At 51.6% G+C, this 27,454-nt stretch overlaps 1 protein-coding gene across 3 annotated transcripts; it reads left to right on the top strand.

The window, feature by feature from the left end:
* The first annotated feature begins 134 nt into the window (after positions 1–134).
* Positions 135–25,857, top strand: NCAN (neurocan). 3 transcript variants are annotated; one of them, XM_013060722.1, is made up of 15 exons: positions 135–271; positions 4,928–5,007; positions 6,119–6,532; positions 8,688–8,862; positions 8,976–9,103; positions 9,640–9,933; positions 10,307–10,897; positions 11,089–12,561; positions 16,359–16,475; positions 17,514–17,627; positions 18,977–19,135; positions 20,123–20,205; positions 22,179–22,323; positions 23,068–23,250; positions 23,492–25,857. In XM_013060722.1, the coding sequence occupies exons 2-15, from the start codon at positions 4,935–4,937 to the stop codon at positions 23,635–23,637; spliced, it is 4,095 nt and encodes a 1,364-aa protein (XP_012916176.1). In that variant the 5' UTR covers positions 135–271; positions 4,928–4,934; the 3' UTR covers positions 23,638–25,857. The 3 variants fall into 3 exon arrangements, with proteins under 3 accessions (XP_012916176.1, XP_012916177.1, XP_004760925.1); XM_004760868.3 differs by lacking the exon at positions 135–271 and adding an exon at positions 2,934–2,997; XM_013060723.2 differs by lacking the exons at positions 135–271; positions 23,068–23,250 and adding an exon at positions 2,929–2,997.
* Positions 25,858–27,454: the final 1,597 nt, after the last annotated feature.

Here is a 27,454-nt window from a genome sequence, read left to right as displayed (position 1 = left end):
AGACGCAGTCTTCCTTTGGGTGGGGTGTGAGGTGACAGAGGTGGGGAGGGGGGCTTTAGGTAGGTGGAGCCCCCGCTCTCGCGCAGCCGGAGGCCTCCGGCAGGCAGGGGCGCATGCGCAGAGCAGCCCCGCGGCCCCTTTATAAGCGCTGAAGCGGCTCTGGGGCGAGCGGAGCGCAGGGCGCAGGGGCTGGACCCCGCGCGAGCAAGGCGAGCCGGAGCGTCCTTTGTGCCGCGCGACCGCCCCGGGATGCGTCCGAGCTAGGAGTCAGGTGGGGGGGTCCGTCGTGGGGAGGGGGCCGCGTTGGGGGAGAGGTCCTCTGGATTAGAGACAGCACAAGATTGGGGAGGGGGCCTGGGATCAGAGAGAAGCCCCCAGAAAAGGGGGGTTGAGCGGGGGGGAGGGGAAATCCAGGTTGGGGAGAGAACGCAAACTGGGAGGGCGCTTGGGAATATCAAGGGGACTTGGATTTGGGGGTCAATCCCCGGCTTGCCGGGGAATGCGGAGACAATCCCAAGGTGGGGAGGGGGCAGGACTGGGGGTGGGTCTCAGAAGTGGGGAGGGGACACTGGGAACCAAGGCTAAGGGAGGGCACCCTGACTTTAGAGAGAAGAAGGGGACACCCAGATGCTATATGGGGGCTCCAGAACTGGGCATCCTAGTGTCTGAGACGAGACACCCCAGGATTTTAAGTGGGGATTCCCAATTTGCAGATGAATGGAGGAATCCAGGCTGGACTGCAGCAGGGAGGGGGTCCCTCCAGATTAGCCTGAGTATGATGAAAGGGGGCCTTTCCTGAGTATGAACCGCCACAGGAAAGGGGCACCCTACAGGCTCCCTCTCCTTTTGGCCCAGGTCCTGTCACAACATCCTGATTCAGGGAGGAGGCTCTGGGGGGCTCCTTCCCAAGGTGGTCCCTGTTGTTCCCTCAGATCTAGAGTTGGGGTGGTGTCCCTTCTCTCAGGGAGCACACTGGGTCTCCCAGGTGAATGCTAGGTGTGAGTCAACAAAAGCCCCCAGTTAGGATCCCCAGGACCCGTGAGGGGCACCCAGTCCCAAGAGGGGGGCCGCTCCCAGCACCTCCACATCTGACCGTGTCCTCACAGAGAGACACAGACTCTTGCCTCACCCCTTTAGTTCAGGCTGCCCACAGAGATGCTTGTAGAAGTCCTGGCTTGGTTTGGGGGCATAGGCACTAGAAAGTAGGGGACTGGGACCCCAGGCCCAGCCTAGGGAGGAGCGACCCCCATTTCTGTGCGCGGGGCTTTGTTCCTCTCAGCAGCATTAATGGGAGACAGCCAGGATGAAGAGAGGGTTGGCGCTGGGCCCCAGCGGGGGATGTGGGGGAAGGGCAGAGAGGGAGGGGTGGGCAGATCGTGGGACCTCAGAACCCAGCACCTTCGCTGGCTCAGGGACATTCCCAGATGGAAGGTGCCCCCACCCCAGGAGGTGGTGTGTGTGTGTGTGTGTGTGTGTGTGTGTGTTTGTGTCTACCCCATGCTGAGAGATGTTGTGTGCCCATGGAGGGTCTGGGGTCCTCTGTGACTCTAATGTGACTGAGATTGTGTCTTTGTCAGGAAACTTATGCCGGGGGCCACATCACCAGGTGGCAAAATGATGTGTGCCCACCAGTCACCAAGGCCACATTTATCCAGCCTGGTCTGTGCCAGGGGTTGGCATCACCATGTGTGAGTGTGTGTGAGGAACTGTGTCTGCTGGTATGGCCTCATCGAGGGGTTTATGTGGAGAGCCTGAGACTGTGGGTGTGTGTCTTTGTGCAGAAGACGTGCTGCCTGCCTTGTAAGTGCCCATATTGTCTCTCTTTGTTAATGTCACTGTGAATCCGAGTGTGCGTGTGTGTCTCCCAGGCTCTGAGTCTGGGGTGTGTGGCTGCATGTACAGAAAGGGGGTCCTCTCCTTGTGATTGATGGTGTGGACCCTGAGCATGGGGGTGTAAGATATGGTTTGTGTGCAGAGTTGGGGAGCTAACGGGGAGACATTGGGGTTCAGGTTCCCAAGGGGCAGCCTGAGATGGTTTATTGAGCCTGGCTTCCGTTCTCCTCTGAGGAGTTCCACGGTCATGGCCATGCTCACGAATATGCCCAGACTCCAAGGCTAGAAACACACATGTGCTCATGGCCCCTGCAGAGGGGCACTTGGACCTGCACACCCAGAGACCACAGTGGGTCTCCTATGCTCCATGCAGTGCACAGAGCGGCTGCAGACCCATGCACACATCCGTACATCACAGGGCACAAGTTCATATCCTTGCCTGGACACAGCATCCTGATGTGCATCTAGGCACACACAAAAACGCCTGCTGGCAATCTCACCCACATTCAGTCCCCACTAAGACAGGAGGTGGGTATGAGGGAAGGATACACACATACACACACACACACACACACACACACACACACACTCCTTCCGGGCCGCCCCTCCTCCAAGGCCCCACAAGCCCCTGTTTGCATATGCATGAGGCTTGTGCATTATTCATGAGGGGACGAGCCCCAGACAGCTGTGTAAATGCTCACCTCTGGCTGCTCTGGGGAGGAGGTATTTTAAGAAAAGAGGTGTGGGGGTGCAAGTGGAGGGAACAGAGTGCATCTGGGAGGGCATGTGTGCACGTGGGAGGGTGCACCTGAAACTGTCACTGTTTGGATCACCTCTGTACATTTGCATGTGTACATGAGGCTTTGTATACAAAAAGCTGATTTTTAATTTGACATTTCTAGCATGTCACCAGTCTTAGCTTGTTCCATCCTCACCATAACCCTATGAGGTACATGCTGGGTGATCCCCATTTTACAGGTGGGGAGACTGACGATGATGAAGCAGCCTGTTTAAAGGGTCATACAATGTATGAAAAGTAGAGGCAGGGCTTTTTTTTTTTTTTTTTTCCTACTTAATCTCTACACACAGTGTGGGGCTTGAACTCATGACCCCAGATCAAGAGTCACATGCTTCTCCAACTGAACTAGCCAGGCAGCCCTGGAGGTAATCTGTGCTTTTAATCATACTCTGTGTGTGTGTGTGTGTGTGTGTTCTGTGTATTCTCTGAACTCACCCCCTCCTAAAGCCGTCTTGGGGCAGGTGCAGCCCAGAGTCCTGCCCCACCCTCTAATACCTTGCCAGGCCTAGAACAGCCATCAGGGGACGTCACACTTATTCAAGGTTCCAAGGTGGAGAAATGAGGACAGCCTGAGATGGAGAGAGATGTTGCTGAGATTTACGGGTTGGTAGTTGGGAACACCATCCTGGGGTCTGGACTCTGCTCTGCTGTGCAGCCTTAGGCAAACTGCTGTCCTCTCTGGGCTAGAGGTGCTGCCAGAGGAAGGCAAGGAGACTAAGTGGCAGTGTCCCCTCTGGGCAGGGTCCCCTCATTGCCGCCCCAGAGTTCAGCACCACGGATAGGTCCCTGGCTGGCCTCCCAGTAGGGCTTCTGGGATCTGGGAAAGGTCGTTGGGGATGGGACTAGTTGTCCTCCACAGCCCCCATTCTGGCTCTATCTACACTCCCTTTCTCGGGGCTATCCTTTTATTGGGGTAAGGGTGCAAAAGCTGGGTTTATAAAAAGTGTGTTTTAACTTGCCATCTGTCCCCATCTCCTGAGCCCCAGTGAGGGGAGAGGTACAGAGGGTTGGAACACATTGGGGAGGGACTACCTCCCCAGGGTTTCTAGTCTCTGGAAGGATGTGAAACCTGGGAGGGCACTGCTGTGTCCCAGTGCCTGGTTTGGGCCTTATGGTTGGCACTCAATAATTGCCCTCCCGGTTGTGGTCCTCCTGGGGCCACAGGGGAGAAGGCCGGACCCATAACTAGAGTTTCTCTGTGGACCTAGGAGGCAGCTTCACTAGGTAGTATGAAGACAGAAAGAGATTGGGGTGGGCAGGGGTGAGGCCCCTTCCTCCAGCTGGGACTTGGCAGCTTCTCAAAAATCTCAGAAACCAAGAATAGAATCTTGGCGACAACCAAATCCTGGAATTGAAGCTGAGAATCGTGTCAGTCAGCAAACCAGATTAAAGGCTGGCATGGAGGCCAGCCTACTGCCAGGACTGGGGACCCCAGGCAGACTGGGACTGACTGCTGCCCTTTAGGAAACCCTAGTCTTACGGGTGAGGCCAACCTGAAAAATGAGATTTCGATCTTGGCTGTGTTAATGTCAATAATAATAATAATAACAACAGCTCAGGGGAGGCTGGTGGCGTAATTGGAAGAGCATGTGGCTTTTGATCTCACGGTCATGAGTTTGAGTCTCAGGTTGGGTGTAGAAATCACCTAAATAAATAATTTTTTTAAATAATAATAACAACAGCTCAAATTTACTCCTTCATGTGAAGCAGTTCTAGGCATTTTATTTATTTATTAGACAGAGAGAGCTAGTGAGTGCACAAGCAAGGGGAATGGCAGGGAGAGGAGAAACAGGCTCCCCACAAAGTAGGGAACCACATGTGTGGCCTGATTCCAGGACCCTGGGATCATGACCTGAGCTGAAGGCAGTTGCTTAACTGACTGAGCCACCCAGTTCTGGACATTTGATATGTATCAACTGTATTTTTGCATCTGTTCCTTCCAACTACCTGATGTTATCCCTGTCTAACCTACAAAGAAACCAAGGCACAGAGAAGCTAATCTGCTTTCTCCAGGTCACACAGCAAAGAACAGGCAGAGAGATAACCCCAACTCTGATTCACTCCAGCACGCATGCTTCTGACTGTGAGACTTGTTTGTTGGGATTCTAAAGTCAGCTGGTCGTGGGCTTAGATCCTAGATCAACCCTTGCTTGCTGACTGTGTGACCTTCAGTGACACACTAGCTGCTCTGAGCCCCAGTTTCCAGATGTGTAGAGTGGGGGGACTTGGTCCTTCCACACTGTCTGGGAAGGTTACACTCACTCCCATTCCACTTCTCTCTCCATCTTGTTCCAGGTCCAGTATGGGGGCCACATCTGTGTGGGCCTCAGGCCTCCTGATGTTCCAGATGCTGCTGTTTGTGGCTGGGGAACAGAGTGAGTGGGCTTGTGGGGTGGGAGAGGTTGGTTTCCGGGGTACTGACAAGATGGGGAAGCTTTTTAACTCTAGAGCCTTTTCCTGCTGGCTCTCTGGCTTGGTCTGGAGAATAAAATGAGAATAGATAAAAAAGGTCTTTGAACAGTCAAAAGCGAACAAGACACCTGAGAGGTTATTTTTAGTCATTGCCAGCGGAGGCTGGAGGTTCCTGCCTCTCACTGTTTTGCTGAGATGAGCTGGAGAGAGAGGGAAAAAAAAAAATGATGAGAATAGTGTAGAGATTGATTAGTGATGCCTGCCAAGGGTGGGGCAATTGAAATAAGGTATGTGTAACTCTCCTTGGCATCTCCCCAGTGGTGGTTAAAAGCCCAGCCGTTAGAAATGCCTCCTGATTGGTTCTGTGGTTTTAGGCAAGTACAATGATGTGTCTGAGACTCAGTTTCCTCAACTCCCCTGAAACATAATGAGACATGACTACCTCGGCCTATGGTTATGAAAATCAAATGAACTGATTGCTATGTATAGAGTGTCCATTATCTACAAGGTACTCCACAACATTTCCCTTCTCATGGCTGCCTTAACTTTTGGAGCAACTGTGACTCAGAGAAGGACAGTGACTTTCCCATGGCCGTACAGTGAGCAGTGACAAGAGAGTCAAACCCCTGGCAGCCAAGATCTGGTTTTGGAGTGGAGGCAGAATATGAAGGGATCTGACCCTATTACACCTCTTCTGCTCACAGATCTGTGCACATCACAGATCCGCTGACTATATTATGACGTTTTATTTTTTTTTTAAGATTTTATTTATTTATTTGACAGAGAGAGATCACAAGTAGGCAGAGAGGCAGGCAGAGAGAGAGAGAGAGAGGAAAGCAGGCTCCCTGCTGAGCAAGGAGCCCGATGTGGGACTCGATCCCAGGACCTCGAGATCATGACCTGAGCTGAAGGCAGCGGCTTAACCTACTGAGCCACCCAGGTGCCCCTATTACGACGTTTTAGGCAACCTACTCTTTCTGGCTTCAGTCTCTCCATCCATAAGGTGAGGGAAATAACGTTCTCTGATAGTCCTTGTCTTTGAGTCCTGTCCTCTTTCCATGTTGTCCACTCCAGGCACACAGGACACCACTGCTGCTGCCTCTGCCACCATTGACAAGGGGCTCCACATGCAGAAAGTGGGATCGGGGTTGGTTCGGGCCGCGCTGGCTGAGCTGGTAGCCTTGCCCTGTCTCTTCACCCTGCGGCCACGGCCAGGTACAGCCCGAGAAGCCCCTCGGATCAAGTGGACCAAGGTGCGGGCTGCGTCGGGCCAGCGTCAGGACTTGCCCATCCTGGTGGCCAAGGACAACGTGGTTCGGGTGGCCAAGGGCTGGCAGGGACGCGTGTCCCTGCCTGCTTACCCACGGCACCGGGCCAACGCGACGCTGCTACTGGGACCACTGAGGGCCAGCGACTCTGGGCTCTATCGCTGCCAGGTGGTGAGGGGCATCGAGGATGAGCAGGACCTAGTGCCCCTGGAGGTGACAGGTCAGTTGAGGGCAGGGGAGAGGACAAGCCTGGGAGGGGGGCTGAGCCTGAAGCTCATCCACAGAATGTCACCTTAGAGATCACTTCTTGAACAATGATTCTCTTTTGAGTCTTCTGATAACATCCCAAAGAAAATCTTCTCCAGGACTACCCTTTCTGTCACACTTCTCTCTTAGCTAAGAGAGAGCAGCTTCTGGCTCAGTCTCTTGTGGACCATAGTATTTTATAGGCTTTTATAACTTTAAGTCCCTTCCATGGTTACTTACTTTCCCATAAGACAGAGTATATTGACTTTCTATTTGAAATAGGAATACAGATTTGCTTTTACAATAAATTTATGTTTTTAATACAATAAAATAAATTTATGTTTTAAAGAGTGAGGTTTTCCTTCTAAAGTCAATTGAAAAATATCTTAAGTAAATAACAGTCCTCAAATACCTGTTTAACCCACTTCAGTATTAAATTCCTTCTGTTGAAATATCCTGTGCTTCTTTTCCTAACTGATCAAGGTAAACAAAACAAAAAAATTTCTTGATTATTAAAGCAAAGTCCTAGAACAGGGTGTGGCACAGTTGATGCGTAAAAAGGTAATTGACAAAGGACTCAGTGAATGCGTGTTGTGTGGAAAACATCCTGTGGATGCTTGCTGGGAAGTTGATTTCCCTTAACCTTTGTTGGCCATGGGCAAGTCCCTACACCCCCAGTCTTCCCCCACCCAACAGTGTCTTACTGCATATTTTATGCGGTCAGCCAACTATTCCTTTTCCAAGGCCTTGCTGCTCAAAACTGATAAAGCTTGAAGGAAACTGGTAAATGAGGAAGGAAGAAAATTCCACCTCTAGGCTTGTTCAATCGATCCATTCAATGAAACATTTATTGAGCACCTACCATATGCTAGTCTGGTGCTGGGGATAGAATCATAACTGAGATGCAGCTGTTGCCTTCCAGGGCCTCTGATAAAAGAGAATAAAATGTTTCATTCCTTTGTTTTGCTCAGATATTTCTTTCATCCCTAAATCAAAATTTCAGTCACAGTGAGCCCATGTCACCTCCTCCAGGAAGTCTTCCATGACTCCATTTCCAGGCTGAGCAAGAAACACTTGATCTCCCATTGTCATCTTCCATAGCTTCCTCTATCAATACATATATTTATTCCCCCCCCCCGTTTTAAGATTTTGTTTATTTCTTTGACAGAGAGAGAGACAGAGTGGGAGAGGGAACACAAGCAGGGGGAGTGGGAGAGGGAGAAGCAGGCTTCCTGGTGAGCAGGGAGCCGGATGTGGGGCTCCATCCCAGGACACTGGAATCATGACCTGAGCTGAAGGCAGACACTTAACAACTGAGCCACCCAGGCGCCCCTTAAGATTTTATTTTTAAGAGGTGCCTGGGTGGCTCAGTGGGTTAAAGCCTCTGCCTTCGGCTCAGGTCATGATCCCAGGGTCCTGGGATCAAGCCCCGAATTGGGCTGTCTGCTCGGCAGAGAGCCTGCTTCCCCCTTTCTCTCTCTGCCTGCCTCTCTGCCTACTTGTGATCTCTCTGTGTCAAACAAATAAATAAAATCTTAAAAAAAAAAAAAAGATTTTATTTTTAAGTAATTTCCACACCCAGTGTGGGGCTTGAACTCACAACCCTGAGGTCGAGTTGCCTGCTCAATCAGCTGAGCCAGCCAGGTGCCAGGATGTACTTATATCTTAAAAGGCAGAGTTTCTTGCACTCTTTTCCATGCCTCCTGTCACTCCCAGGGTCTAAACCTGCCATGGAGAGTGCTATCTTTGAAGCCAGACCATCCCGGATACAAATTTTGGCTGTGCCTCACACGGGCTGTATGGAACTGGACATGTCCCTCAGCCTTTCTTAGCCTCAGTTTTCTCCTCTGGAAATGGGGCTAATCATGGTGTTATTATAAGATTTCAATGAAAAAAGCTTATAAATGCTTATTACACGGTAAACCTTTGACAAACTGTAACCCTTTATGGCCATTTTTATCAGTTTCCCTATCTAAAAATGGGGGCCTATCAGTCTGGCATGGTATAGGGCAGTATGGGGGGGCAGGTCTCTTATTATCAAACCAGGGGAAGGGGCATTCTACAAGAGGGAGGTCTGTTCTTGAAGATCCCAGCATAAATCAGCCTCTGTCCTGGATGTTCTCCCACAGGTGTGGTGTTCCACTACCGGGCAGCTCAGGATCGCTATGCACTGACGTTCGCAGAGGCCCAGGAGGCCTGCCAGCTCAGCTCGGCCACCATTGCAGCCCCACGGCACCTACAGGCCGCCTTTGAAGATGGCTTTGACAACTGTGATGCCGGGTGGCTCTCTGACCGCACCGTTCGGTGAGGGGGCACACAGGGTCAGGGGACGTGGAGACCAAGACCCTGGAGACAGATGGTCATGGGGGAGCCCCACGCTCACATATTTGACAGGGACCCCCTCCTTGTCTTGTCAGGTATCCCATCACCCAGTCCCGTCCTGGTTGCTATGGCGACCGTAGCAGCCTTCCAGGGGTGAGGAGCTATGGGAGGCGCGACCCACGGGAACTCTACGATGTGTATTGCTTTGCCCGTGAGCTGGGGGGTAAGTCTGGGGCTGGCAGGACACCCCCACCCCACTTCCTGGAGCTCTGGTTACCTCCCCAAGCCCCATGCTTCCCTAAATCCTTGCCGAGCTCTCTTAAGTCTCATCCTTCTCTAAACCTGCAGCCAGTATCTGAACTCCCCCTTTTCGGAGCTTTCCTACCCTCCCTCAGCCCCTCTCTCTGAGACCCTGTCCCTTTTCTGAGCCTCTCCTCCCTGGCCCTCTCCCTCTTCCTACTCTGTCCTCTTCCTCTCTGAGCGCCCCCTCACCAAGCCCCTCCATTTCTCTGAAACCCAGCACACTCAAGGACCTGAGTTACCCTGTTTGTAAAAAGAAGTTAAGGCCCTTCTCTTAGCACTGCATGAGAGGTCAAGACTTAGACGGGTCCGGGTGAGCACAGCTGTGGCTGTCCCCGCCCACCTGGTTTAGCCATCACCCAAACCCGACCAGGCTGGGGTTTAGAGTGGGACCCCCTTCCCGGGCTCTGGGGAAAGATCCTCCAGGCCGGGATGACGTTGGACCGGGCCTTCCCGCAGGCGAAGTCTTCTACGTGGGCCCGGCCCGCCGCCTGACACTGGCCGGCGCGCGTGCCCAGTGCCGCCGCCAGGGCGCCGTGCTAGCCTCGGTGGGACAGCTGCACCTGGCCTGGCACGAGGGCCTGGACCAGTGCGACCCGGGTTGGCTGGCCGACGGCAGCGTGCGCTATCCGATCCAGACGCCGCGCCGGCGCTGCGGGGGCCCAGCCCCGGGTGTGCGCACTGTCTACCGTTTCGCCAACCGCACCGGCTTCCCAGCGCCCGGAGAACGCTTTGATGCCTACTGCTTCCGAGGTGCGTTTAAGGGCCCGCCCCGAGGTGACACAGCCAGGTCAAGGCCACGCCCCTGGGAGTTTTGCCTTCTGGTGGAGGTGGAGCCCAGATGGAGGAGAGACCCTTGGAAATGAGCTCTGCGATGCTCCATCGCAGGGTGAAGGCCTGACCGACCTTGACAGTGGGTCCTAGCCTGAACAGTAGGGGTGATAATTTCGCATCTCCCTCTCTCAGTCTGGGGGAATCCCAGAAACCACTCAGAAGTTTCAGACAGAGAGGCACAGAGAGACAGATACACAGGTGTGTGCCGCAGCATGCTGGAATGGGAGTAGATTTCAGGTAGATTTCAGCCAGCCCCTGGACCTGACACAACCTTTTTGGCTTTCTCCCACAGCTCATCACCCTACACCACATCAACACGGAGACTCAGAGACCCCCTCATCTGGGGATGAGGGGGAGATTCTGTCAGCAGAAGGGCCCCCAACCCAAGAACTGGAGCCCAGCATTGGGGAAGAGGTGGTCACCCCCGACTTCCAGGATCCTGTAGTGTCCAGTGGGGAGGAAGAGCCTCTGATCCTGGCAGGGAAGCAGGAATCTCAGGAGACCCCCAGCCCTGCCTCTGGAGGCTTCACACTAGCCTCAAGGGCCCCCCTGGAGACTGAAGAAGTGTGGCTGACCACAGTGGCCCCCAGCCCTAGCGGCCCTAGCACTGCAGTGGGCACACACACGGAGGCCACTCCTACTGGCCCCATACCCAGGAGGAGGGGACGCTTTAAAGGGTTAAATGGGCGCCACTTCCAGCAGCAGGAACCCCAGCAAGGCCTAGAGATGGGGCTTGAGGACGGCACCCAGCCCCCGACCCCAGAGGCTGCTGGGAATCACGTGGAGCCTCTGCTGGCCACAGGAGCCACAGAAGCCTCAGGAAAGACCCAGAGCCAAAGCCCCTGGGCCGTGCTGACTAATGAAGTGGATGGGCCTGAAGCTGGTGAGTGGGGTTAAAGGAGGTGGGACCTGCTGGGGGGCGGTTTGAGGGGGACGTAGGAAGAGGCTCCATATCCCAGCTGGGGCCCCCGGCCTCACCAAGCCTCAGAAGCCCCCTCTTCCTTGGGCTAAGGGGACTCAACAGAAGGTACCACTGAGAGATAATTCGAATTACTCTTGTTAATATTGTTTCAGGTTTCCCTGGTGGCAGGAGCCCCCCAGACCCCTGGCTGTGGCCCCCAACTGCTGTACCACCTAGCATCCCAGGCCCCAGCAGTGTCCTTGGCCTGAAGTTAGAGGAAGCCAAGGGCCCCAGTGTGAGGCCAGCCATTCCTGACCTGCCCTGGTCCCCCTCAGAGGCCACTGCCCTGGCATCCAGCCCCTCAGAAGGCCCCAGCACTGCCTCCTGGGGGTTGTCCCCTATGGTCTCTTCCCCAGACTTCCCTGTCATGGCCATGCTTCGTGCCCCGAAACTGTGGCTACATTCACACTCTACGCCCCTCCCCACGCAGGCCGACAGGGTCAAGGGGCAGAGTGAGGTCATGGCCACTGGTCCACCCTCTCCTGCCTCAGAGACTGAGGCTGTCCCCCAGGACCCCATCCACCCAGAGGAGCATTCCCTGTCCCTCTCCTCAGTCCCGACAGGACAAAGTAGAGAGACTGCATCCCCGACAGTCGGCAGCTACCGAGCGGGACGTCCAGTAGTTTCTTTGCAGACAGCCACAGACACGCAAGCCGGAGCCAGTCCTGACCATTCCAGGACAGACTTTGGAGAAATGGGGGAGAGCCACCCTACTGGGTTCAGCAAAACTGAGCTCCCCAGATCCAGTCCACAAACTTCTGTGGACAGGAATGTGGCAGAAGATTTCTATCCTGCCAAGATAGCCACTGAGCCCACAGGACTGAGAGACATCTCGGGGTCTGAGTCTGGGGTTTTCAGCACAGCGGAAAGCCCCAGTTCCAGTTCTCAGGCCATCATGGACGAGGCACAGGGCACATGGCCCTCACTGCACACTGATGGGCTGGACTCCCGCTCCCCATCGGTGCCCTCAGGGGGCCCCAGAGTCGTCCTGATTCCTGGGGTCACCCCAAGTTCAGAGCCTTGGGCCCCCATAAATGGAGAAGCCATGTTGGAGCCCACAGATTCCACAACCACACTGGATCCCAGTGATGCTGATGGGATTTGGGAACCTGGATCCCACGTAGTTGAGGGAGCCAAAAGCCCTACCTTGAGCCCTCAAGTGGCTGTGGATTCAAGCATGGCAATGTCCCCCTGGTCCCAGGGGGACAAGGTTGGGGTCCTGGCCATGTCCACAGTGGTCTCCTCAAGCTCCCAACCCCATCCAGAGCCAGAGGGCCAGATGGTGACCCCAGGAACACTGGGAGCCTTGGCCCCTTCACATGAGGGCAGCCCCCCAGAGGAGTCGGTTTTTCCTTCTTGGGCACCAACGGCAGCCAGCGTGGACAAGCCTGCCTCAGTTTCCTCAGGAGCACCTACAGTGCCGGGGGACTCCCCCAGCACCCCTCTGCCTGCCTCCCTGGGCCCAGAGGAATTTGAGCTGGAGGTCCTCGCAGGGAGCCCAGGTGTGGAGGGCTTCTGGGAAGAGGCAGCGAGTGGAGAAGAGCCGACCCTGCCAGGGACCCCTGCAAATGGGAGTGCAGAGGAGGGTGAGTTCAAAGCTTGTGACCTCATCTAGCCCACTGTGGTCATGGCTGAGGGGCAAGAGGCCGGGGAGCTCAGCGCTGGGAAGGGAGGGTTATTCCCGGGGACCCAGCGAGGTGACGTGGCAGGAAGGGCTTTTTGTTCAAGTAGGAATTGCAAGTGGAATTCAGTGGTGCGGATCGTGGGGGCCCTTGAGCCACAGGGAAAATGGGTACTGGGAAGAGGCAGGAGGGGTGGGCATCACCCCCACTTTATAGAGACCAAAATAAGACTTAGGGAAGTATGTCTGCTTCCTAGTGAGTAGCCAAACTTCAGTCAGAGCCCGAGTCTGTGGCAGTCTTAACCTCTCTCTATCTGGGGGAGTCCAAAGAAAGTCAAATGCTGGTTCTCCTGGGCCTCTTCGGCCCGCCACCTCAGCTAGCAAATGCTGGCTTTTTTTTTTTTTTTTTTCCTTTTTGGTTAATTGAGGTTTAAAAAAAAAAAAGGCAGCAGCAGCTAACTAAAAGACACTTTTTCTGAGTTGCAAAACACTCTTATTAACACAACTGGTTTTACACTTGCTCCTTTTTTTGAAGGCCAGGTGTGGCCGTGCTGCAAATAGCAGAGGCATGGTTCCATCTTCCACCACCCCCCACCCTGCTCACCCCTGGGCGGTGTTCAGGATGGCATCTCCTTTTCTCGGATGCCCAAGAGGCAAGTGGATTCTGGCCAGGGGCACAAGCCTCCGTAAAGGCTGAAGCTTATCAGCGCTTCTTGCTTGCTTGGCTTGTTCTGGGGTCTTTTTTTTTTTTTAACCCTTCTTTTTGGGATCAATTGATTTTTTTTAAAAAAGATTTTATTTATTTATTTGACAGAGAGAGAGATCTCAAAGAGGCAGAGAAGCATGCGGGGGGGATGGGGAGTAGGCTCCCTGCTGAGCAGAAAGCCTGACGTGGGGCTCGATCCCAGGACCCTGGGATCATGACCTGAGCTGAAGGCAGAGGCTTAACCCACTGAGCCACCCAGGCGCCCCTTGTTCTGAGGTCTTTACTGGAATCAGCTTGCTCCATCCTTATAACGTCCGTGTGGAACAAGTCCTAGCATGATCCACTTTACAGATGGAGAGACTGAGGCACAGGGAAGTCAGTGGCTTCAGCCGAATCATGCCGCTGAGGAGAGCGTAAATGCTAAGATTTGAATGAAGGCCATTGGACAATAGTGTGTCCCAGACACTAGGTCGCATGGTGCATATTTCATTGGTATCAGAAACAAACACCCGAGGTCTTGGGGAAGGGGTGAGCTCACCCAGGGAAGGAGCAGAGAAGAGACTGGTGGCGGGGGATAGGCAGACTAAAGGAGGCTCAAAGCCAGAGGAGCTAGAGAAGGGGTTGCTCAGAGAGGCAGAAGGGGAAAATCATGGGTAGGGGTGCTTAGGAAAGGGCACCCTTGGTGGAGCCCCCAACACCATAGTTGCGTCTGTCTTGGACTCTGCTGGGTTCTTGGCTCCAGACTGAAGCCAGTGGCAGCCTGGGTAGAGGGAGGCAGCCAACGCTGGGGGAGACCCAAGCGCCTACCCACCCGCCTGCTTGTAGCAGAAATGCTAATGAAGCCAAAAATAAACGCAGCACCAGTGTGCGACTGAGTCACCGCCAGCCCGTGGGTAGGTGTCGGCAGCTCGGGGCACCTGGCGGGGCTCACGCGTCCCAGCGCCCGGCAGCCCCATGCATGTGCACACACGTGCTGGGATGGTAACAGGGACGGATCCATCCAGCCACAGGCCCCTCTGGCCATCCACGGGGGCACATGCCACCACCCCGCGGACTAGCATGGGTGTCTGTGAGTGACAGAAGGGCCAGCAGCTACTTGCATTCAGTTAACAAGCAATTAGTGAGTGCTGTGTTTCAGGCCCCATCTGGAGACCAAGTCCCTTGTCCCCTGGAAGCTGACATTCTGGGGCAGCATTCTAGAACTTTAAAATGATAGAAATGTTCCAGAGCTGTGCTGTCTAACATGGTAGCAACCAGCCACGTGGGCTTACTGAGTCCTTGCAATGTGGTTCGTGTGACTGAGAAACTGTGTTTTTACTTTTATTCCATTTTAATTTGAACTTGAATAACTATATGTGGCTGCCATGTGGAGCGTCAGTGTTCTGGGGGAAGACACAGACCAGTAATGATGACCCCAGTAAATAAGCAAATTATACGGGAGGTTAGAAAGTGATATGGGCAAAAGAGAAAAATAAAGCAAAGTGTGGGGTATCCCAGTGGGAGTTTTCTCATAGTGGAAAGGGGGAGTCAGAAAGACCTCTCCAACCACATGAAATCTGAACAAGCCGGAAGAGGGTGAGGCAAGAGCCATGGAGAGATCGAGAGGAAGAGCATTCCAAGCGGAGGGAATAAACTGGACAAAGGCAGACCCCTGCCTGACCTGTAGTAGGAACAGCAAGGCTAGTGTGGCTGGAACAGAATGAGCGAGGGGAAGAAAGGAGGAGGTGGGGCAGGGAGAGGTTGGGGAAAATCACACAGAGCCCTGTGGGCTGCAGTGAGGACTTTGGCTTTTCCTCTGAGGGTAATGGGGAGCCATGGAGGGACCTAGGCAGAGGAGGGATGTAACCTGACTCAGGTTACATAGGCTCTCTCTGGCGACTATGGGGAGAACAGCCTATGGAGGGTGACAGCAGAGATCAGACCAGGGAGGAAGTCAACTGGTTATTACCATCTCAGTTTCTTGGGAGGCCTTGGACCAGGAAAAACGGAAGCAAATTCTAGATTTTAGGGGCCAGAGAGAGGCCCTTAAACTTTCAGAACCTTGGAGGCCAGACTTGGTTCTCATACTGTTCTGCTGTGTGACTTTAAGCCAGGCCCACTCTTCTCTGGGTGATGGCTCTAATGTCTGCAGGAGAAGATGGGTGGTTGGCCTGGGATAGCATGACAATTCTTGCTCTGCCCCTATCAGGCCCAAGGGTGGAGACCACCCACCAAGACATCTGGGCCTCAGAGAGGCCAAGGGGAGACTCAGCTGCCTCCAGGGAAACCCAGCTGATGGGGGGAAATGGTGGGTGAGGGAGACAAGGACTCATATTCCTCACTGCCCCGTGAGTGCCCAGTCCATACCGAGCAATGCTGAGACTCTTCAAGATGCCTCAGGTTGATATAGACAGAGCCAGACAAGACATTATGGTCGCGACTGGGAGAGGGATGAATTGTTTTGATTTCTATCTTGTAGATGAGGCAACTGAAATTCAGAGAAGTAATTTGTCCAGGGTCCCTAGTGAGTGGCAGAGCCAAGGATTAAACTAACCTCTCTGATTCCAGAGCTCGTGGTTAGAACTACTATAATCCATCACCTCTCTGCAGTAAAACCACTGAGGTTGCATCAAAAAAGATTGAGCCAACAGAATGAGGGAGGTGATGATTCCCACTATTGCCAGTGCTGCTTATACCCCACTTGGAACCTTATGTCCACTTCTGTGCTCCAAACTGGGAGAATTACGATGACCATTAGGGCAAGCCTTGAAGAGAGAGACAGGTCAGGGAGGCACTTAAACCCACATTCCAGGAGACTTCCAAAAAGAAGCTTCAGGAAGCCCATTCTCGTTCAGTCAGTGTGCATAAGCAGAGTGGCCCACTGATGCTCTGGGCAGTTCCTGAGGGGAGTAAGCTCCTCATCACAGGAGCATGCAAGAGGAGATTGGTAGCTGCCTACTGGAAGTTATAGAGGGGACTCCCTGGAGAGGGTTTTTTGGGATTCTTAGGTCTGGCTTCCGGGAAAGCAGGCAACTTGGTGGCCTACCTCCTCTCCACACTGCCTGTCCACTCTGCAGCTGCCTTGGATCCGTGCGAGAACAACCCTTGCCTGCATGGGGGCACCTGTAAGGCCAACGGTACCATGTACGGTTGTAGCTGTGACCAGGGCTTCGCCGGGGAGAACTGTGAGATCGGTGAGTGCCCCAGACTCAGGATGGGAACCTAGACTTACTTGAATCCGAGGCCTGGGGTCTACTCCAGCGGACATCCCCAGGAAGACTCAGGAATAAAAAAAAGGCTGACTTCAGAAGCTCCCTTCCCCTCCCCATCTCCTGGGATCCAATAAATCAGCCCCAGTTTGCTGAACCAGCACCAAACAGCTGAGCTCTTGTCCTGGGGACCAAGGCTCAGGTGTGCTTCCTCCCATTTACTCCGGCAGAGATGAGAGGGGAAGATAAACGATAAGGCTCGGACTCCTCCCAGATCCGAGGGGGCCCTTCTGAGCCCGAAAGCTCAACACAGGAAATAAGAAAAATTACGAAATTTTAACAACAAATATAAATGCTATCAGTCTTGACCTCTGCGCACTACCTCATTGACTTCACAACCACACTAATTACAGAATTATAACAATAAACATAAGCGGTGTGATTTCTTGAACTCTTTTACCAACCCTCCACTTACAATCACCCTTGAGAAGGTGCTCTTTTCATCACCACTTTGCAAAAATTAAAGAGTTCCAGGGAGGGGAAGTGACTTGCCCAAGGAATACAAATCCCGGGCGCTGTCTACACAGGAGTTGTTAGGAGAGCTCAAATGATAGCTAGGTCCACCTACAAACAGCATGCTGCCTCGGCGCGTGTCCTTGCAAATGCTCTGGATCTCGGTTTCCCTAAGTTCCGCATTCTGGAAAGACCCTCCATCTTTGACATTCTGTGAGTCTGGTTGCCAGAGCATTACTTTCACTGTTCCGAAGTCCAGTGGAACATTCCACACACCCAGGCCCTCAGCTGGCCCAGTGGCATCTGCTCTCATTAATGCTAATTCATGTTAATTGCGTGGGGTTCCTCCCCTTGACCTCCAGAGTCCTTGGGCCAGCTGTGCAGACCACACCGTTGGTTCTCTCTGGCCCAGGACGGATGGTAGGATCATGACCTCATCTTCTGCCTGGTTCCTTATGGGGCCTGGGAGCCAAGGGGAGGCGGACCTCTGACTCTGTCCCACCCCTCCAGATATTGATGACTGCGTCTCCAGCCCCTGTGAGAACGGAGGCACCTGCATTGACGAGGTGAACACATTCGTCTGCCTTTGCCTCCCCAGCTATGGGGGCAGCCTCTGCGAGAAAGGTGAGTCTCTCCCAAGACTCCTGGAAATAGTACCAAGGAGTGGGTTTGGTGGTTGGGCCACGCATGCCCCTCCCGTGCTTTAGGTCTCCATCTCTGCTTCTGTGGCCATGGGTTGAACAGATGACCAGTTGTCGTTTGGGGCTGAAACTCACATAACATAGAATTAACCTTAGAGTGTACAATTCAGTGGCATTCGGTACATTCACAGTGTTGTGCAACGACCACCTCTAGCCATTTCCAAGCCCTTTCCAAGACCCTGAAAGGGAATCCTGTATCCATGAGCAGTCACTCCCCATCCTCCTCTCTCAGCCCCTGGGAGGCACCAATCTCCTTTCTGTCTCTATGGATTTGCCTGTTCTAGACGTCTCATATAAATGGAATCCCGCACCGTGTGTCATTTTGTGTCTGCCTTCTTTCGCTCAGCATGTTTTCAAAACATATCTACATTGCCGTGTGATTCAGGGCTCCATTCCTTTTTATGGCAGAGTAATATTCCATTATAGGGATCGACCACATTCTCCTTATCTGTTCATCACTTAGTAGCTATTTGGGTTGTTCCCCCCCTTGTGGTTAATGTGAAGAGTGCCACTGTGAGCATTCATGTGTAAGTTTTTGTTTAAACACCAGTTTCCTTTCCTCTCACCTCATTCTTTTTGGTTACACCTGGCTGGAATGGCTGGGTCACAGGGCAATGCTGTATTCAATGTTTGGAGGAACTGCTAGGCTGTTTCCCGCAGTGGCTGCCCCCATTTTACATTCCCACAGACAAAGTACGAGAGTGCCAGTTTCTCCACATCCTCGCCAACACTTGGTGTTGCCCTTTTTACTTACTTATTTATTTATTTTTAATTTTAGCCCTCCTAGTGGGTGTGAGGTGGTGTCCCATGATGATTCTGATTTGCATTTCCTAATGGCTAATGATGTTGAGCATCTTTTTATGTGTTTATTGGCCATTTGTGTAGCTCTTTGGGAAAAATATCTATCTGAGCCTTTTGGCAGGAGAGAAATTTTAGGAAGTCCTGAGATCCATTTCCCAAGTTCCCCGGGGCCACACAGAGTGTGCGGGCCAATCAGAGAAGGAGACGTCAGGGTTGGGATGAGAGGGGTGGGTGTAAAGATCTCCAGTTGAATCTCTTCCTGCAACAGAGAAGTGAATATGGGAGGGGAGAGATGACCAGGGTGGGGGGGAGGGCAGAGCCTCTGGGGGATGGGGACAGGAAGAGGGGTGATGTGGCCCCACAGTAACCTTGGGTTTTGTCCTCTCTCTGGTGCACTGGCTGTGCTCATGGCCAGGAGGGCGGGGCTTGGCCCAAGGCCAGTTTCCCTCACACTCCCATCCCACCTCCCAGACACGGAGGGCTGTGACCACGGCTGGCACAAGTTCCAAGGCCACTGCTACCGCTACTTCGCCCATCGACGGGCGTGGGAGGACGCCGAGAGGGACTGCCGCCGCCGGGCTGGCCATCTGACCAGCATCCACTCACCTGAGGAACACAGCTTCATTAACAGTAGGGACGCTGGGGTGGGCAGGGTGGCCCCTGCTGTCCCTCTGCCTGGGCATCCCCTAGGATCCTGAAGACCCTACCTTTCTGAAGCTATGTGCATTCATGCCGGCCCTGACCCCTTGAATTCACATGTCCATTTATCCACTCGCCATTCCATTTATTCACTTCATTTCTTCATTCACCAAAAATTGACTGAGTATGTGCTGGCACCGTTCCAGGCGCTGGGACACAACGGTGGTGAGTGAGACACAGATTGTCCTGTCTTCAGGGACTGACGTTCTTGCGGGGGCTATTGGCAAACAAGTAAATATCTAATTAAATAAGTCTATACTATAATTTAGCAAGTCCTGAGTGCACAAATGACAAAACAGAGCCAGGGGAAAGAGGGCAATGAAGAGGCATCTGTGATGTGGGGGATGAAATGTGGACGGAGCTCTGCAGAAATCTAGAAAAAGAGCGTTGCATCAATTACATCTGGCATTTATTGATTTATTCATTATCCCCATGCCATTGGCTCATCCATCCAATGATTCGCATTTCCCCCATCCCCTCCCCTGTTAATTCCTTCATCTGTTCATTCCCTGGTTCCCTCCTTGTGATTGTTTACGCCTCCATCGTAATCAAACACAGTCAGTGACTAATGCCCTCACTCGCTCACCTGCCCGCCCTGTCCGACCCCACTGCGGGTTCTCCCATCCCTTACTCTCCTTTTCTGCAAAGATCTGACGCGTCTCTGTTTATTCCTTCTTCTGGCTGTTTGTTGAAGCCACAGATCATGGCAAGACTGGAGCTTAATCCCGGCTTTTTTCATGCTTCCCTCCCCCGCCCCCTCTCATCTGTGCGGGAAGCGAGGGAGCAGGAGCGAGCCCACACAGAGGCTGGGGGAAGGGCTGGGCTCCTCCCTCCCCACACCTTCCACCACTCCTCCAGCCCACATCCCAGGCTGGGGGAGGGGTGGGCACCCAGCCCTCAGGATGCCCCACCTCGCAGGCTTTGGGCGTGAAAACACGTGGATCGGCCTGAATGACAGGATCGTGGAGAGGGATTTCCAGTGGACGGACAACACGGGGCTGGTGAGTGGCAGAAGCCAGGCTTGGGTCTTCCTAGGACAGTGGGATGGGTAGGAGCTACGTGGGCTCTGTGCTCTGGCCTGACTTTACCCTCTTGTGCAGATCCACCAGAGGTCCTTATAGCTCTGAGATTCTCAACTTGGTTGGCAAAGGAGCTTCAGCAAAGCCCCAGATAGCCCTTGACTTCTCAGCCCTGTAAACATGTGGTCTACCCAGTGGCTAAAGTTAGAAACCTAGGGCCGGGGGCCTAAGGCCTCCTCTTGCTCACGACCCTGTCCTCGAGCCATGGACACTAAGATATGCCGAATGCCCTACAGCCTCCCTTATCACTCACTGGGACCCCTCCAGCAGCCCCTCAACCCCATCCCCAACACACCCGCTACCCACACTCCTGCCTCTCTACCTGGCACCCAGGAGAACTTTTTGAACAATTGTGGCGAACTTCACATAACATAAAATTAATCATTTTAAAGCTTCCTTTTTTACATTTTTTATTTAAGTCCTCACACCCAGTAGGGGGGCTGGAACTCATGACCCGGAGAGCGAGCGTCGCATGCTCTTCCGACAGAGCCAGCCAGCTGCCCCCCAAATCGATAATTTTAAAATGTATAAATCAGTGGTATTTAGTACCTCCACAGTGTTATGCAACTGTGACCTCGGTCTGGTTCAAGAATGTTTTCATCACCCCAAATGGAAAACCTATATACACGGGGATCTTCTAAAAGTCACACATCAGATCACGATTCTCTCAGACTCTCTATTGTTCTCAAGATAAAAGGCCACCTCTTCCTGCTGTGGAAAACAGTCTGGCGGTCCCTTAAAAAGTTAGTCACATGGGACTACCACATGACCCAGAAACTTCACTCCTAGGGAGACACCCCAAAGAAGTGAAAGCAGGTACTCAAACAGACGTTTGGACCCTCATGTGCACGACAGTACTATTTATAATAGCCAAAAGATGGAAGCAACCAAATGTCCATCAGCAGAACAAAATGCCGTCCATCCATATGATGAACACTGTTTGGATACTAAGCGAAGACATGGTACAATGAGGATGAAACTTGAAAATATTATGCTTAATGATGGGGCACCTGGGTGGCTCAGTGGGTTAAAGCCTCTGCCTTCAGCTCAGGTCATGATCCCAGGGTCCTGCTCAGTATTATGCTTAATGAAACAAGCCAGGCATAAAAAGGTCACATAATGTATGACGTATGATTCTATTTACATGAAATATCTAAAACAGGCAAATTCATAGAGACAGAACATAGATCAGTGGTTGCCTGGGGCTTAGGACAGGGCCGAATGGGGAGTGATTGCCAATAGGACAGAGTTTCTGTCTGAAGGGATGACAAAATCCTGGGGACAGATAATGATGAGAGTTGTACAACATTGTGAATCGTATTAATACCAATGAAATGGACACTTATAAATGGTTAAAATGGTAAATATTATGTGATACGTAGTATGCTCAGTTTAAGAGAATCCATCTCCTCTACTGCAAAAACTGGCCCTTGGTCTCCTACTGACCCCAACTCCATCTAACAGCTCCTGCCCACTGGCCTCCGTTCTGTTCCTCAAACAGGATAAGCTCTGTCCTGCCTCTGGGCCTTTGCACTAGCTCTTCTCTCTGCTCGGAATTCTGTTCCCTGCCATTTCTGTCCTTGAGTCTTCGGCTATCCCCTTGCCTCCTCAGGGAATCCCTCTGGGACCTTTGTTCAGCTATTCATGTAACAGTGACCCATGTGGAAAACAGACTGTCAGGGAGAAAGGAAGGAGGTAGGAGGGCTGAGGAAGAGGGCACTGCCGCCTCTTGGCCAAAGGAGGGGTGACTCCGAGTGCAGCAGAGGCCACTGTCAGGAGTGGTGCCGGTTGTGTAAATCGAAACACTGAGTCCTTAAAGTTTGAACGGTCTGGCCAGGGGAGTCCTGCGCTAGGCAGTGACAGAGCCTGAGTCCCTCTCTTCCCTATTCCCGCAGCAATATGAGAACTGGCGGGAGAACCAGCCTGACAATTTCTTCGCGGGTGGGGAGGACTGTGTGGTGATGGTTGCACATGAGAGCGGGCGCTGGAACGACGTTCCCTGCAACTACAACCTCCCATACGTCTGTAAGAAGGGAACAGGTAGGCTGCTACTCGCCCCACCACTTCCCTCCTGCCTCTCACACTCACTGGTTCTTTGTTTTATTTCCGTTTTTGTAAGTATAAGTCAGCCCTGCCCACTTTTCACTACAACACTGTGTGAGAGTGACCATTTTTTCCCACTTTGGCCAACTCCGTGTGTTCTCCATCTTTTTGTTCTGTGTTCATCTGAGAGGGGAAAAAATAGTATCTACTTGTTATGGTCGTTTGCATGTCTTTAAGCATGAGAATAACCAGCTGTTCCTATGTCAATAAGCTATTTGTATGTGTTTATTTTTCTAGGAAAATAGTTCATCTCCTTTGCATAACTTTCTGTAAACATGTTGGTCTTGTTGATTTGTAAGAGCTCTTTACATATTAAGAGAACACTTGGAAGCAGTCTCATGTCTACCTACCTCTGATACTTTTGTTTATTCTTACCTGTGTTTCTTTGCCAGTTTTCGTGTCCTTTCTTCTTTTCATTTGCACAGGTTTATTCTTGTCTCCCACCTCCTTCTCTGCCATCATGCATAAGAACTGAGGAGGTTGGGATGTGTCCAGGAGGTTTCTGTCCCTAAGGAGCTCTTGGTTTGAATAGAGGAGACCCACAGTCACATCCAGCTGGAGAAGTCACAGCTGGGCAAAGGGCAGGATTTTGCTGAGGGGTGTATTATACCCCAAAAGAGAGGAAACCAGTTCAGCCCCAGTTGTGGCCACTTCCCTAACTGGTGGTTCCTCTGTCTCCAGTGCTTTGTGGTCCCCCTCCGGCAGTGCAGAATGCCTCACCCATTGGTGCTCGCAAGGCCAAGTATAATGTCCATGCCACTGTACGGTACCAGTGTGATGAAGGATTTACCCAGCACCATGTGGCCATAATTCGATGCCGGAGCAATGGCAAGTGGGACCAGCCCCAAATCGTCTGTACCAAACGTAAGTGGCTGTCCCCAGACACCCCAACACAGGTTTCCAGCTATTTGTAGTCTCCAATCACAACATCTTATTGCTACACATGTTGATCTGCCTGATAATACAGCCCTGCAGATAAGTGGGAACTTACCAGCCCACCTGGTGTTTCCTTCATTTCTCCTCTTCCTGGAAAGGCTCCCTGCATCAGGCCACCTGTCTCTCACCACCTCTTGCCACTTCCTTGTTCTCCCTCATTTCCTTGCAGCCAGACGGTCCCATCGGATGCGGCGACACCATCACCACCACCAGCACCATCACCAGCATCACCACCACAAATCGCGCAAAGAGCGCAGAAAACACAAGAAACACCCAGTGGAGGACTGGGAGAAGGAAGAAGGGAATTTCTGCTGAGAAACCAGGCAAAAGGAAGCACAACCCCCTTCCCACACCTTCTCTGGAGCCTTCACCTGGGGAGACAGCCCAGAGAAAAACAAGAGGGTCTGGAAGCCCCTGTGCCCCAAACCACATCCCACCCCCATAACCCTTTGTAAAAAACTACTCTCTCCTCTTTCTTATATACACAAGGTCCACTTGGCAGGCAAAGCCAGGTATCTGAAAGGTCACTTCTAGTCAGGCTGAACTCTGGGAGCATCTCCCAGTGGAGGGAAGCACAATCAGCAAAGATCATTCTTTGCACCGGTTAAGTCCTTTGTTGGTGAGGCTGACTACCAGTTGTTGAACTAAGGCTTTGATGAGGGTGCAAAGGTATATATTTGGATTCACACTAAGGAATTGTTTATCACATCAGACATGCAGGCTTAGTAAACCATCAGATGTCCTAAATGTGGGCTGGAGCTTTTAATTAAGGTCATTGGCTTTGGAAGTTGAAAGTTGAACTTGACAGCTGCTCTTCCTCCACCCTGGACTTCAGCCCAAGTTCCGTCTTTGGTCTTGGGAGATAAATGGAGTGTGGAACTCCAACGTACTGAATTTTAGGAATGTTTTAGAACAACCTCCTCTGTGCCCTCAGAGTTAGGGGTCAGGATAGTCAGAGCAATATATGGGCAATGGAGGGAAGGTGTATTGCTTACCCTCCCAGGTCGAGTCCAATGCTGAGATTTGGTGGTTCTGTATGTGTGGTGAGTCTCTCTCACACACACAGAAGAGAGGATGTTTAGGGCTTGATGAGCCCAGATTTCTTCCCCCTCCATCTCTCAGGGAGACAAAGAACCTCCTTCCTGGACCAAGGAGGTGCCAAGTTTTCTAGCTCAGTGCCCATACCCATCCCTCAAGAGACATCAGTAGTGCCCCTGCCCTGTGTCCCACTCCTATTCCTACCCCATCCTTGTCTCCATTCATTGCCTGGCGGACTAGAAATGCTTAAAACTTGAAGTAGTGACATCTACCTGCAGTCATGTTGTAGAGAAATGCACAGTGTTAAAACCGAAACACACACATACACACACACACGTGCACACACACACACACATATTTTTCTCTCATCGTCTAAAAAAATCTTTTAAGTGGGAAAGAACTGACTGAATCTGTTCCCCCAAATCTGCAACCTGTAAAAGAACTTTCCAGGCCAAAGGCCAGGATTCAGCTCCCTGATCTCTGGCAGAAAAACCCACACCTTATCCTCCATGTTTTGTCCGCTCTCAACTCCTCTACTCTGGGCAAAATCTGTGGATTTGTGTTAAAAACCACAGTGAAGAATGGTCCTCTGCAGGAAAGAAAAATAAGCAAACATATGGTCCAAGGGTTCCATAGAGAAAGAAACGTGTTCATTGAGCCTCTATTCCTCCTGGGAAATAATACTGTGGAGTCTATACTGAGCTAAAGAGACACACTCTCTCGTTGAATCTTCTCAACAGCCCGGTGATTTTGGAACCATTATTTTCCCATTTTATACATGACAAAACTGAGGCTCAGGTAAGAAAAATGCACTGGTTTGAAGTCACAGCCAAGATGGGAGCAAGGATTTGGTCCATCCACTGTGACTCCAAACACTGCCCTTTACTTTGGGGGAAAGGGTTGAAATGTAATTGCACTCTCTCACATACATGGCAGACTTAGGATAAGACTGAGAAGTGCAAACTAGACCCTTGTCCTTGACCATGGTTGTCAGTCTTCCCTGCTATAGACATTATCCACTGTTCCACCTTATTGTCATAGAGAAAGCCCAGGGATGTACATTGGCCTTCTTGCTTTGATAACTTTTTTGGTTTAAAAATATAATAATACAACTTCAGTAATTCATGTCATAAAATAATTTTCCTTTTGGGGGTGGTGCTGGGATGCAACTTTTTTTTGGGGGGGTGTCTTGGTTTATGCTCCCTGCCCTTGACCCCTTTAGTCCCTTGCTCTGCCTCCATCCCAGCTCCGTGGTGGGAGGGGGCTCTGGTCTTTTCTAAAGTGGGTGGTTTGTCTTTTAGTCTTTCCCTTTGGGATGTACGTGTGTGTTTGCGTGTGCCGCGTGTGTGGCATGCGTGTGAGTGTGTGTGCGTGTGAACAGCTTCAGGTTCTGCTGGTTTTGCTGTGAGCTGCAGTGTTCTGTGGGTCTGTGGTATCTGACACTGTGGACATTAATGTACTTCTTGGACATTTTAATAAAATTTTTTAACGGTTCAACCTGCCTGTCACCTCCTGGGACCTTTCTTCATTTATTCACTCAGCGAGTACTTACTGAGCAACTGTTATGAGCCATGTACTGTGCTGGGAGCTGGGGAGACAACGGTGAACAAGACAGACATGGCCCCTGGGAGGTGGTCAAGGAAGGCTTCCTAGAGGAGGTGAATGGAATCTAAAGGAGGAATAGTGGCTACTAGATGAGAAGAGGAAGAAAGGAAGACAATTTCAGGCAGAGGGAAGAGCAAAGGCAAACATCCTCTTGCAGAAAGGACATCGATTATTTGAGAAACAGCAAGGAATCAACAGTGGCTGGAGGAGAGGGGTAGAGGTAGATAGTAGAAGGAAATGGGGTCAGAGAAGCAGAAGATGGACAACTCAGGATCATAGAGGCTATAGTGAGGAGTTTAGGTTTTATTTAAAAAGCAATAGTGGCAGGGGTGCCTGGATGGTTAAGCGTCTGCCTTCGGCTTGGGTCATGATCTTGGGGTCTTGGAATGGAGCCCCACATTGGGCTCCTTGCTTGGGGTGGAGGGGGGAGCCTGCTTCTCCCTCTGCCTGCTGCTCTTCCTGCTGTGCCCTCTCTGTCAGATAAATAAAAAATATATATTTTTAAAAGAGATTGAAAAGAAAAAACAACAGTGCCACAACAGTGGCAAAAACAAAACAAAACAAAACAAAAAGCAAAGCAAAACAAAAAACAAAGTCAAAAGGCAAATGCCAAACTTGGGAACAATTTTTCATATCAGAGATAGTGGACTTGTCTTAATACATAAAGCGCTCCTACAAACTAATGGGGAAAAAAACCCGAATAATCCAATAGCCAAATAGGCAAAGTATATGAATAAAACATTGACAGGAAAGAAAATACAGATGCTCTTTTTCTTTTTTTTTTTTAATTTATTTATTTGACAGAAATCACAAGTAGATGGAGAGGCAGGCAGAGAGAGAGAGAGGGAAGCAGGCTCCCTGCTGAGCAGAGAGCCCGATGCGGGATTCGATCCCAGGATCCCGAGATCATGACCCGAGCCAAAGGCAGCAGCTTAACCCACTGAGCCACCCAGGTGCCCCGAAAATACAGATGCTCTTAAACTACAATGTATACTCAACAGAATAATACACATTTTGCGAGGACACCAGGATGAACAAAGAGCATATTTATTTTTTTAAAAAGATTTTACTTATTCATTTGACAGCGAGAGACACAGTGAGAAAGGGAACACAAGCAGGGGGAGTGGAAGAGGAGAAGCAGGCTTCCTGCCAGGCAGGGGGTCTGATGCAGGACTTGATCCCAGGACTCTGGGATTATGACCTGAGCTGAAGGCAGACGCTTAATGACTGAGCCACCCAGGAACCCCAAGAAGAGCACATTTATTTATTTATTTATTTATTTATTATTAATTAATTTTTTTATTTTTAAAGATTTTATTTATTTATTTGACACAGAGAGAGAGAGAGATCATAAGTAGGCAGAGAGGCAGGCAGAGAGAGAAGGGGAAGCAGGCTCCCCACCGAGCAGAGAGCCCGACGTCGCAGGGCTCGATCCCAGGACCCTGGCATCATGACCTGAGCTGAAGGCAGAGGCTTAACCCACTGAGCT

The sequence above is a fragment of the Mustela putorius genome, unplaced genomic scaffold (assembly GCF_011764305.1).
Source record: "Mustela putorius furo isolate JIRA1106 unplaced genomic scaffold, ASM1176430v1.1 tig00000095_pilon_pilon_pilon, whole genome shotgun sequence".
Taxonomy (NCBI): Eukaryota; Metazoa; Chordata; class Mammalia; order Carnivora; family Mustelidae; genus Mustela; species Mustela putorius.
Note: the sequence above shows the minus strand (reverse complement) of the source record. Positions and strands in the feature narration are given on the sequence as shown.

Coding starts and splice junctions, on each gene's coding strand:
- NCAN (XM_004760868.3), top strand. CDS start 2,939: ATGACCCCAGATCAAGAGTCACATGCTTCTCCAACTGAACTAGCCAGG. Junction 17,628..18,976: donor GGGCAGCCTCTGCGAGAAAG/GTGAGTCTCTCC, acceptor CCCACCTCCCAG/ACACGGAGGGCTGTGACCAC. Junction 22,324..23,067: donor CGTCTGTAAGAAGGGAACAG/GTAGGCTGCTAC, acceptor CTCTGTCTCCAG/TGCTTTGTGGTCCCCCTCCG.